This window comes from Eschrichtius robustus, chromosome 2 (assembly GCF_028021215.1).
Source record: "Eschrichtius robustus isolate mEscRob2 chromosome 2, mEscRob2.pri, whole genome shotgun sequence".
NCBI classification, from domain to species: Eukaryota; Metazoa; Chordata; class Mammalia; order Artiodactyla; family Eschrichtiidae; genus Eschrichtius; species Eschrichtius robustus.
The window spans coordinates 130,345,060-130,357,355 of NC_090825.1; the positions used below are offsets into that span (position 1 = coordinate 130,345,060).

The 12,296-nt window shown below is 39.6% G+C and overlaps 1 protein-coding gene across 2 annotated transcripts in view; it reads left to right on the top strand.

Moving 5' to 3' along the window:
* GALNT10 (polypeptide N-acetylgalactosaminyltransferase 10) overlaps positions 1 to 12,296 on the top strand; it is a 335,391-nt gene that overhangs the window by 41,682 nt on the left and 281,413 nt on the right. For both annotated transcript variants that reach the window (XM_068536263.1, XM_068536262.1), the window contains exon 5: positions 6,158 to 6,263. In XM_068536263.1, the coding sequence (XP_068392364.1) occupies positions 6,255 to 6,263 (9 nt within the window). In that variant the 5' untranslated portion in view covers positions 6,158 to 6,254. The remainder of the gene's footprint in view (positions 1 to 6,157; positions 6,264 to 12,296) is intronic.

The window sequence follows — 12,296 nt, forward strand, 5'->3', positions numbered from 1 at the left end:
CCACCCTTTGACTGGCCTCTGGGGTGTGTGGTACGAGGGAGGGGGAGCCGGGGGAGCTCTCAGGGGAACACTGCTCCCCACGAGGCCGAGGCCGCAATTCTGCCTCTCTCCTTGGTTTTCAATTACAAACCAGAAGGGGAATACGGGGCTGGGGGTGGGGGGTGGCTGGACTAATCTGCTGCCTTCCAGTGGGCCCTGGGCCGGGGGGGCTGGTGTCTGGACACTGCTGCTGGCAGCCCTCATCAGAACAGGGAGAAAGCAGCACTTCTGGATTCTCTGCTCTGAACGCTAGGCGTCAGTTCAAGGGGAAAGGACGAGTTCCCTCATCATCCTGTTAGGCGGAGAAGTGTTTACCGCAGCAAATAGCAAGTGCTCACCTCAATTCCACTGTCAGCCGCTTGACCCTCCTCTGACTGCCTTCTCCTGGGCCCCTTGTCCACACGCCCCGGCCTACCAGCTTCCTCCTGCTCCTCAAACCTGCCTCTGGGTCCTCCCACCTTCCGTCCCCTCTCCCTCTTCCCCTAGCTCACTCCTTCTCGTCATTTAGGACTCAGCTGGAGGGTGGCACCCTCAGGGAAGCCCTTCCTGACCATCCCTGCGTGAGGCACTCCCACTAGGTATTCCCATACCCGTCCTGTCCTGTTGGAATGCATTTTTCCAGAGAAAGAGAGCTTATATGAGGAATCTAAAAAGAAATGATACAAACGAGCTTATTTATAAAACAGAAACAGACTACAGACTCACAGACTTGGAGAACGAATTTATGGTTGTGGGGTGGGGTGCAGGGGGAAGGATGGGGAGAAGGGATAGTTAGAGAGTGTGGGATTGACATGTACACACTGCTATATTTAAAATGGATAACCAACAAGGACCTACCATATAGCACAGGGAACTCTGCTCAGTATTATGTGACAACCTAAATGGGAAAAGAATCTGAAAAAGAATAGCTACGTGTATATGTATAACTGAAATACTTTGTGGTACACCTGAAACTATCACAACATCGTTAATCAACTATACTCCACTATAAGATAAAAAGGTAAAAAAAAAAAAATGCATTTTTCTCACAGGCCTTTTTTTCAGTTTCTGCTACTAGAATGAGGAACATGTCTATTGAGTTCTCCAAGGCCTTTACTGCTAGCACAGTGGCTGGTACAGAAAAGCTGCTCAATACCTGTTTGTTGAATGGGAAAAAAAAATTAATTAGCTGTTCTTTTTTAAGGCTATTTACTGGTAAAGCTCCCATGTCCTGGTGGGTTGGGAGGCCTAAGGCCTGGACAACTTGAAGCCCGCTACTCTTCCGTTTAAAGAGGCAAGGAAACCCCTGAGCAGAGGACACAGGCTCCCCCTCGCCCTGCCTTTCTGCAACTCTCCTCCAGGGTGCTCGCTGTCAGCAGGTTTGATGAGGCCTAGGGGAGCTATGTGGAAAGAGAAAGAAAAAGAAAGAGACTCAAACCTAACTCTATGAAGCTAAAAGGTCACCAGGGCCCATTTCTCCCCTAAGGTTTGAGGCCTCCCTCCCTCCTGTCTGTGTTAATGAGACAGTTACTAACGTTCCATCTGAGAACAACCGAGTTGGTTAAGGGCTTGGGACCAAGTCTGCGGCCATTAACCAGCTAATAGGTGAGAAAGAACGCGTGGGCCAGCACTTGGACGGCTGTCAGACACCGCTGGGCTGTGCAGCAAAGTAGATCCTCCTTTTAAATCCCTTCCTCGGCCACCCTCTGGTCATGTGACCTTTGCTAAGTCAGGGAGACTCTCACAACCTGATCAGCCAACAGGGATTCATTCATTCCGCAAATACCTGCTGAGCACCCACTGTGTGCCAGGGCCAGAGATTTCACTCTTTCCATTTTCCAGTGGTTTTAAGGAGATGAACTATGGACTCAAATGCTTCCAGGGCCTAGACAGATCATGGAAATGAAGAGGCATGGGGAGAGCTGTGATGTGCCTGCCTGGTCTAAAGGGACAGCAGATACTCAGCTCCAGCTGGTTGTTGCCATGAACTTCCATTACTTTGAGAAAATCTGAACACCTGTATTTTTATGTGAAATCTTATAATTTTTCATTGTTGGCAACTAAAACAAAATTTTTAAAATTTCCATGCAGGTCAAACACATGGGCTAGATTTGGCTTGCCAGATGCTAGCTGGTGACCCCCGGGAAAGGCTGTGAAGTAACTGATGTGATGCACCCAGCTCAGAGTCTCTTGCCTTAGCTTAGCTTTTATCGGTATACCTGTGATTTATAATACATACCCAGTTCCCAGAGAGCTCTTAGCCTGGAAGGGGAAATAGGGTACACATATGTAAACGTAGGAGCTATAGTCGAAAATGTTCATGTGAATCACAAGATATCTGTAGAGAATGGAGAGATCATTTCCCTAGAAAAGAAGACAGGCTTCCTGGAAGAGGTGGCATGGGCTGGGCTCAGGAAGACTTGTGAAACCCAGTGGTCCCCAGCCACATGATCATGCAGAGAATTTCATCAACTCCCTAATCTGAAATGTAATCAGAAATGTCACTCGATACTGTGGTTTTATTTATTTATTTATTTATTTATTTATTTATTTATTTATTTATTTATTTATGGCTGTGTTGGGTCTTCGTTTCTGTGCGAGGGCTTTCTCCAGTTGTGGCAAGTGGGGGCCACTCTTCATCGCGGTGTGCGGGCCTCTCACTATCGCGGCCTTTCTTATCGCGGAGCACAGGCTCCAGACACGCAGGCTCAGTAATTGTGGCTCACGGGCCCAGCTGCTCCATGGCATGTGGAATCTTCCGGGACCAGGGCTCGAACCCGTGTGCCCTGCATTGGCAGGCGGATTCTTAACCACTGCGCCACCAGGGAAGCCCGATACTGTGTTTTTGACTGGGAAGACTCAGTTTCATAAAGATGACAATTCTCCCTAAAGTTAATGTATAAAAACTTGGTAGTCCCAATAAAAATATCTTCAGAATTTTCCTGCAGCTAAACAAGTTGATTATAAAGTTCATTTGGAAGAACAACAAATAATAGTGAGAAAAATCCTGAAAAGGAAGAACAAAGAGCGGGGGTTTAACCCTACTAAATACTAAAACATGCTATGAAGCCTCTATAATTAAAATGAAACAGAACAGGAAAGTCAGAGAAAGACCCATTCATATGCAAATTTAATATGCGATAAAGACAACAGCTCAAATCAGAGGAAAAATGATGGACTTTTAAATTATATTCAGATCATTGGAGAGCCATATAGAAAAAGATAAAATTGCATCCGTTCCTCTCACACATCAGGATAAATCCCAAATGGATCAGAAATGTAAAGGTAATAAAGCAAACCATACAAGCACTAGGAGAAAACGTTGTTGAATTCTTCTGTAGTCTGGGAATGGGGAAATCATTCCTATGACTTAATAGGGAAAACATAGCTACATTGATTAGATTCCAAAAAATTTTGGGCGCGGCAAAAGTTGTTATATGCAAAGTGAAAAGATAAACAACAAACTGGGAATAATATTTGCAACTTACATTGCAAAGGGTTTATGTAACTAATATATAAAAGAACTTCTAAAATTAGAGAAGAAAAAACCTATAAGCCTATAGAAAAGTAGGCTAGAGGATTCTACCAACAGTCCACAGAGAAAGAAGTGCAAGTGACTCTTATTTTGAAAGATGCTCAAATTTGCTCATAAGAGAAATGTAAATTAAAACTATACTGAGGTATAATTTCTCACCTGATATTCAACTGGAAAAAATAAAAGTTTGACATTCTCTGTTGGTGCATCTCTGGAGAAACAGGATCTCAAGCTTTGCTGGTGGAAATGCATATTGTACAATCCCTATGGAGGAGAATTTGACAATATCTGGAAAACTTACACATTTACCTTTGAACCAGCAATCCCATTTCTAAAAATATAACTCAAGTATACACTGGCAAAATATGAAAAGATATATACACAAGGCTATTCACTGAGAACTGCTTGTAGCAGTGAAAGATTGGAAACAACCCAAACATCCATCCAAGGAAGACTGATTAAATAAATTACAGTACACTCATACAATGACAGGGCAGCCAACCAACCCGGTTTGGGACACGTGGAACTTTCAGTGCTAACACCAGGAGAGTCCTAGGCAAACCGGGACACGTTAGTCACTCTTACAATTGAGAACTATGCAACTGTGATGAAGGAATGAGCAGTATCTCTTTATACTAGTATGGAGTGATCATCAGGATACATAGTTACATGAAAAAAAGCAAAATGGAGGAAAGTATCGATATGTAGAGTATACTACTACTACTTATTTAAATAAGGGGTGAATACAACACACACACACTGCTTATGTTAACAAAAGAAAGAATAGAAAATAAACCATGAATATTATTTTTAATTGTTACATATAAGGGAATGGAGGGAGTAAGGTGGAAGGTATAGGAATACCAGCTAGACTTCTATGAATAAATCGTATTTGGTAGATTCGATTTGGAATCTTGCAAATATTCTATATAATTAGAAAATAAAATTATAAAAAGAAACTCCAAAAAATAAAAATATATGATCTCTGTTTCAGACGACAGAGTAACTGGGACTGGACCAGCCCTTCCATCATGGGAAAGCATGTACAGTAACTACTGTTTTTAGATGTTTCTCAACAGGCAGTAGAGGACTGTAATCCATAAGAGAAATTGCCCTGGCTCTCTGCCTGGAGGTCCTGCTCCAGACCATGCAGCACAGGGAGGTGCACTGCACGCAGAGCACAGAAGTTTTGCTTGAGATGAGGGGGCAGATATTAGAGTTCAAGGCTACTGAGGCAGTTGGAGCTGCAAGACTGGGTACCAGATAGGAGGGACTTGTGTATAGAAAGAGTTGTGAAATCTGCATAGGGTGCCCTTAAGTCACCTTAAGTCTTTAGCCAAATGTAAAGAGTAGACACACAAGACTAGATTCTGGAAAGCCTGGCAGAGAACAGCTACAGAGGAACTGTGAGCTGAATGCAGATTCCAAAAGTCACAGCTCTGGGATACATATGAGATCTGATCATCCACGGCAGAGGGACCTGCTGAACACTCTAAACATTCAGCCGTGATACTGGAAAAACCACGCCTTACAGTGTAGGGCTATTATAGCTCCAGAGTAAAGACTACTCTAGACATACCTTAAAGAAGCTTAAAAACAAGACTTCAAATGATCGAGCTGGCCCACTAGTAAATTAAGTGCCTGCCAGAAAAAAAATTCAAAACCCTTTAAAGGAAGACACCACCAAATCCCAGACTCAACAACGTATCATCCACAATACCTATCATACAATCAAAAATTATGAAACCTGTGAAGAAACAAGAAAAGAAAAGGAGACCATAACCAGGAAAAATAATTAATAGTAATCAAGAGAAACAGATCCAGAGGTGACACAGATATTGTAATTAGTAGACAATATCTTTAAAATGTCTATTATAAATACATTTTAAAGATTTCAAGGAAAATATAAATATAATGGGTGAACCTATAGAGGAATATCAGTAGACAAATGGAAACTATAAAAATAGAAATTCTAGAACTGAAAAGTATAATATCTGAAATGAAAATTTCAGTGGGACAAAACAGAAGATTGGGCACTGCAGGAGAAAAGATCAATGCAGTTGACCATATGTGACAAGAGAATCAATTCAAAATGAAGCACAGAGAGGAAAAGGGTGTTAAAAAAAATGAACAGAGCCTCACTGACTGTTGGGATAATATCAAGCAGTCTACCACATGTGTAATTGGGATTCCAGAAGTAGAGGAGATTGAGAATGGAAAAGAAAAAATATTTGAAGATATACTGGCCAATTTGTTTTCCCCGAATTTGTTGAAAAATTCCAGTTTCCTTCAAAGAACTCAATGAACCTCAAGCAGGATAAACACAGGGAACAAATAAGCTACATTATGGTCAAATTGCTTAAACCAAAGATAAAAAGAACATCTTAAAAGTAGCCAAGGCCAAAAGACACAGTATATGGTGGAGAAAAATGGAAAACCACCCACTTTTTATTAAAAATAATGTGAGGCAGGAAAAAATATAAAGACATATTCGAAGTGCTGAGATAAAGGGGGGAAAACCACCCTGACAATCTAGAATTTTATATCCGGGAAATAACCTTCAAAAATAAAAGCAAAATAAATTTTGCTTTTTGACATTTTCAGAACAAAAGCTGGAAGGATTTGTCATCAGAAGATCTGTACTGCAAGATATAGTAAAGTTCTTCAGGTGAAACATGAATCTAGCTGAAGAAATGGAGAGATGAAAATAGTAAGTATGTAGGGAGATATAAAAGGTTTCTCCCTCTTTGTTTCTTAATTTTTGAAAATATAATGGGTGTTTTAAAGCAAAAGCAATAATGTATTGTGGAGTTTATAACATATGTGGAAGTAAAATGTATCATAGTAACAGAAAGGATGGGTAGGGAGTAAATGGAAGTGTACTGCTGTAAATTTTTCATATTACATGTGAGTTAATACAATATTAACTCTAAGTAGACTATGATAGGTTAAGGATGCATACTGTTTCCATAAATCAACCATTAGATATAAAACAGGGAAGTCTAGCTAAAAAGCCAACAGAGGAGATAAAATAGAATACAAAAAAGAATTCAAAAGAATGCAGGAAAGAAGGCAAAAAGGAAGAAAGAACATATGAACAAATATAAAGCAAATAGCAAGATTGTAGACATAAAGCTCACCATATCAATAATTATATGACTTCACATTAAATTTAAATAGACTGAACACTCCAGTTCAAAGGCAGACATTTTCAGACTGTATAAAAAGGCAAGACCCAAGTACAGGCTGTCATCAAGAAATACTCTTTAAATATAAAAGCACAGATAAGATTGAAAGTAAATAAATGTGAAAGGATATGTCATGCATTAGTCAGCATAAGAAGGCTGGGGTAGGCAAAGATTCCTTGGCTAGGACACAGAAAGTACTAACCATAAAATATTGATCAATTTATCTTCCCCAAAATCAAAAACTTTGCTTATCAAAAGACATCAATTAAGAGAATGAAAATGTAAGCCACAACTAGGAAAAACTATTCACAATTACATAAGTCTGACAAAGGATTTTCATCTAGAATATATAAAGAACTCATATAACAATAACCAAGACAATTCCATTTTTTTAATGGCAAAACAATTGGACAGACACTTTCCAAAAGAAGATATACAAATGACAAATAAACAACTGAAAAAGTGCTTTATGTTATTAGTCGTTAGGGAAATGCAAATTAAAACCATAATGAGATACAAGTACAAATCCTTCAAAAAGGTAAAATTGAAAAGATGGACAACTTCAAATGTTGGCATGGATGTGTATTGCTGACAACACTGTAAAATTGGTCAACCACTTGGGAAAATGGTCTGGCAGTTTCTTATAAGGGTAAATATATACCTACCAGCAATTCCACTCTTGGGAATTTACATAAGACTGCTCAGAAAAAGACTATGTACAAGAATTTCCTGGATGCAGCTTTATTTATAATAACCAAAATGGGAAGCAGTTTAACTGTCCATCAATAGGAGCTTGGATAAACAAATGATGAGTATTCGTCAATGGAATACTATTCAGCAGTACAACAGAACAAACTACTGATACACACAACATGAATGAATCTCAGAAACATTATGCTGAGTGAAAGGAGTCAAACACAAAAGAGTTCATACTACAAATCCATTTATATACAGTTCCACAGGCAAACTGATCTATGGTGAAAGATATCATAGGGGTAGCTACTTTGTGGTGGGGTATCAGGTGGGGTAAAGGCTGATAGTGACTAGGAAAAATGCACTGTGTTTTCTTTTATTCTCCCACTCACAGTACTTCTGAAACAAGATGTGTGGGGTTTTCCCCACATGGACCAATTCTCCAACACCAGCGGGATGTCCTACAATTCAATTCATTTCTGATACCAACTACCTAGAGTTAGTATCAGATGATCCCACAAGTTAAGGGCCCAGTCCCGCAAGGCTGCCTGCACTTCAGATGCCAATTTCAAGTCCTATGTTGTCACCTGTACTTCTGACAGAATGGCTATAAATGGAGTTCCCATGACCCCTCCTTGGGCTTAATAATTTGCTAGAATGGCTCACAGAACTCAGGGAAACACTCACTTATGTTTACCAGTTTATTATAAAGGATGTAATAAAAGATGAATAGCCAAATGAAGAGATACAAAGGGTGAGATTCAGAAGCACAGGAGCTTCTGTCTCTGTGGAGTTGGGGTGTGCCACCTCCCTGGCACATGATGTGTTCATCAACCTGGAAGCTTTCTGAATCCCATACTTTTGGAATTTTTATGGAGGCTTCATCACGTAGGTGTAATCAATTATTGACTCAATTTCCAGCCCCTCTCCCCTCTCTGGAGAATGGGACCTGGGGCTGAAATTACCAAGCTTCTAATCATGACTAGTTCTTTCTGGTGACCAGCCTCCATCCAGGATCCCACCAAGAGTCACCTCATTAGAACAAAGAATGCTCCTATTATCCAGAAAATTGCAAGGGATTTAGAATCTCTGTGTCAGGAACTGGGGTCAAAGACCAAATATTAGAACAAAAGATGTTCCTAACATCCCTTTTCAGAAGGGATTTAGGAGTTCTTAATCAGAACTTGGAGGCAGAGACAAATATATATATTTATTATTTCACGAGGAGCTTTCTGGGCTGTGGGCAATCTATATCCTGATTGGGGTGTGAGTTACATGGGTATATGCATTTGTCAAAGGTCATCAAACTGTAAAACCATTTATAGTGTAAAAACTTTAAGATCTGAGAATGTCACTGTGAAAATTATACCTCAAAAAACAGAAATAAAACAATTAAATGGACTTAAGTATGTATGTATTTGTTGGCATAACCATACATACAGAAGTATTCCAAGTGACTTCAAAACACAATAATTTGACTGTACATCCTAAATAGTATGTACTCTAAGGACAAAAATATTTGCAAGAAAAGATCATAACTCTTTTCAGTAATCACATCACATTGGTGATGGTACTGTTGGTGGTGTTATTTTCAGACTGTATTGTGTGATAAAGAAAATGAATAGTTCAGTGATACTCTAATGCTCTCACTGTCATTGTCATTGAGAAGCTGGATTCTCGTCTTAGGAGAAGGGAGATACAGATAGAAGATTTTTAAAAGTTCAGTAAAAAATTCCTAAAGTACTGAATTTAAAGAGAAAGAATTGCTATTGAACACATGACATACTTTACCCTTAAAATAATTATCAAGCCCTGTCTACTAAAAAGGCCTAAAAATAATAACCAACCAGTGTCAGTGAGCTCCCTCAATAACTATATTACTGTCTTGAAATATCATTTCCCACCAATAGGAACTAGGGGTTCTTGGAGAAGTGGCTGATTCAGGTCAGATGTAATAAAAAGAAAATGTACAAGGTGAGCCTAGAACATCTTATTCTCGATAACAAGGAGACTATTGACAACTACAAGGACATGTCAAAAGGACTCCATAATCAACTTGAAGAAGATGTTCCCACCGGTCAAATATGGGATAATTTGAGCGTCAGCAAGGACAATAACTGCAAAGGATTGAAACATTCAGTGTGTTTAAATTCATGAATTCATTATGATATTAAAACAAAATAAGACTAGTTGAATGGCACAGAAAATGCAAGATAATCAGCTTTTGAAAATTGAAAATTGGTGAAGAAAGGGAAAGAATCAAGCATTTATTCTGCATTCTCTTTTCAAAATATATCACTGGAAACCTAATAATAAATGGGGAGACATTTCTCTCTCTAGAAATGTTCCACCTACTAAATGAGGAAGAATATTACTGCCTTGCAATCCCTAATGAACTAATGAATCTGGCAATGGGCAGCAACAGCTAACATCACAAGCAAGTCAATCAGACATTATGAACCTCCCAGTGGAAGAACACAGCACCACCTAGGAAACAGTTTTGCTGAAAAAAATTGAAACTGAATCTGATCAAGCCTCTAGATCTAACTACAGAGAACAGGAGAGCATGTTAAACAACACCATGAGCATGCAATCTTAAAGTTCACTTATCTGTGAGCTACTCTACAAGACAATTTGGTTTCTTCCTCAAACAAATTGCAAGGCAGAGAGAGAGTGAGTAGCAATAGATTAAAGAGGCCTAAGTGACATTTCAACCAAACCAAATATGTAGAGCTTATTTGGATCCAAATCCAAATAAACAAAGGAAAAAAAATACATTATGAGGCAATTGGAAAAAGGAACACTGACTGAAAATTTAATAATATTAAGGAAATATTATTAAATTTTAGACATGGTAAGATATTGTAGTTTTATTTTATTTTTTATTGAAGTATAGTTGATTTACAATATTGTGTTAGTTTCAGGTGTACAGCATAGTGATTCAATATTTTTGCAAACTATATTCCATTATAATTTTATAAGATAATGGGTATAATTCCCTGTGCTATATGGTATATCTTTGTTGTTTATCTGTTTTATATACAGTACTTTATATCTGTTAATCCCATACCCTTAATTTGTCCCTCCCCTCTTCCCTCTCCCCTTTGGTAACCACAAGTTTGTTTTCTGTATCTGTGAGTCTGTTTCTGTTTCGTGTATACGTTCATTTGTATTATTTTTTAGATTCCACATTTAAGTGATATAGTATTTGTCTTTCTCTGTCTGACATTTCTATTAAGCATAATATTCTCTATGTTCATCCACGTTGCTGCAAATGGCAGTATTTCATTCTTTTTTATGGCTGAGTAATATTCCATTGTTTGTATGTGTATATAGATATATAGCTCCCATATCACATCTTCTTAATCCAATCACGTATTGATGGGCACTTGTAGTTTTTCAGAGTTCTTATTTTTAGAAATACATACTGAAATTTTTACAGATGAAATAATTGTAGGGAGTTCGAGGGATTGGGGTAATGATCAAGGAAAAACATAGGACCATACGAAGCATTAATGTGCAACAAGCTTTACTGCATGATGCTTGGACAGTTGCACGAGAGGGGAAGTCCATCATAACATGAGACCATCCAGAGCTTAGGGCAGGGAGGGGGCAAAGGTACACTCAGGGGAGACGGGGATCAGAGAGGGGGTGTAGGTGTCTAGATGATGTCTGTTTGTCGCTCATCGGTGCGGTGGGAGTCTCTGGGTCAGGGAACTTGGAGGGCAGCTTGGGGTCTCGTAACTACAAGGCCCCATCTTATCAATGGTCAGGAGGTGCTGGGTGAGGTTTCCAGGGTGTGCAAAGCAGTCTCTAAGTGCCTAAAAATCTGCTTGCTTGCGATGTTTTGAAAACAATTGGATGTGTAAAAATTTGGGTTTGGCTTTTAAGCTAATGGGTCTGAAGCATCAGTGAAGAAATAAACCTAGGAATCAATACACAGAGGCCATCTTTGGCTCATTTATAACAATGTATAACAAGGTATGATTTCTGAGATTTCCTTCAAAGTAATCTGGGAGAGGGGAAGTGGCTAAGAGTAATGAAAGAAGACTGGCTATGAGTTGCTAATTGTTGCGGCTGGGTGATGAGCGCATGAGGGTTCATTAATATTCACTATACGTTTGTATAGGTTTGAAATTTTCTCGATAAAAGATTAAATACTCCATGGTTTTTTGTGACCCAGGAAAGAAGGAACACATGTCTCTCTCTCAACACAATCTAGGTCTGAAAATCCTTCCCAAGAGGCTTGGTTTTCCTCTGGGGCTTGAAAGAGTTGCTTTTCTGGAGACCTCTCCTAAATTTCAGGGATCTAGAAGAGCATTTTGAGCCCCTAGTCCCTCGGCAGGGATTCAGCGGGTCACCAGGAGAGAATGAAAAGGGTGGCAACAAGCAAAGGACCAAATAGGGTGTGGGATTTAGGTAGCCAGAGGGGTGAAGGAAAGGAAGGAGGCCCAGGAAGGTGAAAGACCCCACCCCCCCACACAAACCAAAACCAACTTTTCTTTCATTATTCTGTTCAACCACAAACCCAGGCAAGGGCACCATAGGAAACCATTCCTTCCAAGTAATCTGGGAGTGGGGAAGTAGGTCAGAGTAATGAAACACGAATGGCCATGAGTTGCTACTTACTGAGGCTGGGTCTTGGGTACTCCAGGGTTCACTGATACTCTGTCCTTTTGTATAGGTTCAATACCAGTCATCCACTTGCTGTGTGACTTTAGGCAGATTCCATGCCCTCTCTGGGCCACCACCGCCTTATCAGTGTTCTAAGCTCATTTACAGAAGCTGCAGAAATAGCTACTCAGGGTGCAGGGCAAAGGGCTTGCTCGAGTCACACATTTTATCAGGAATGTTTTTCATTG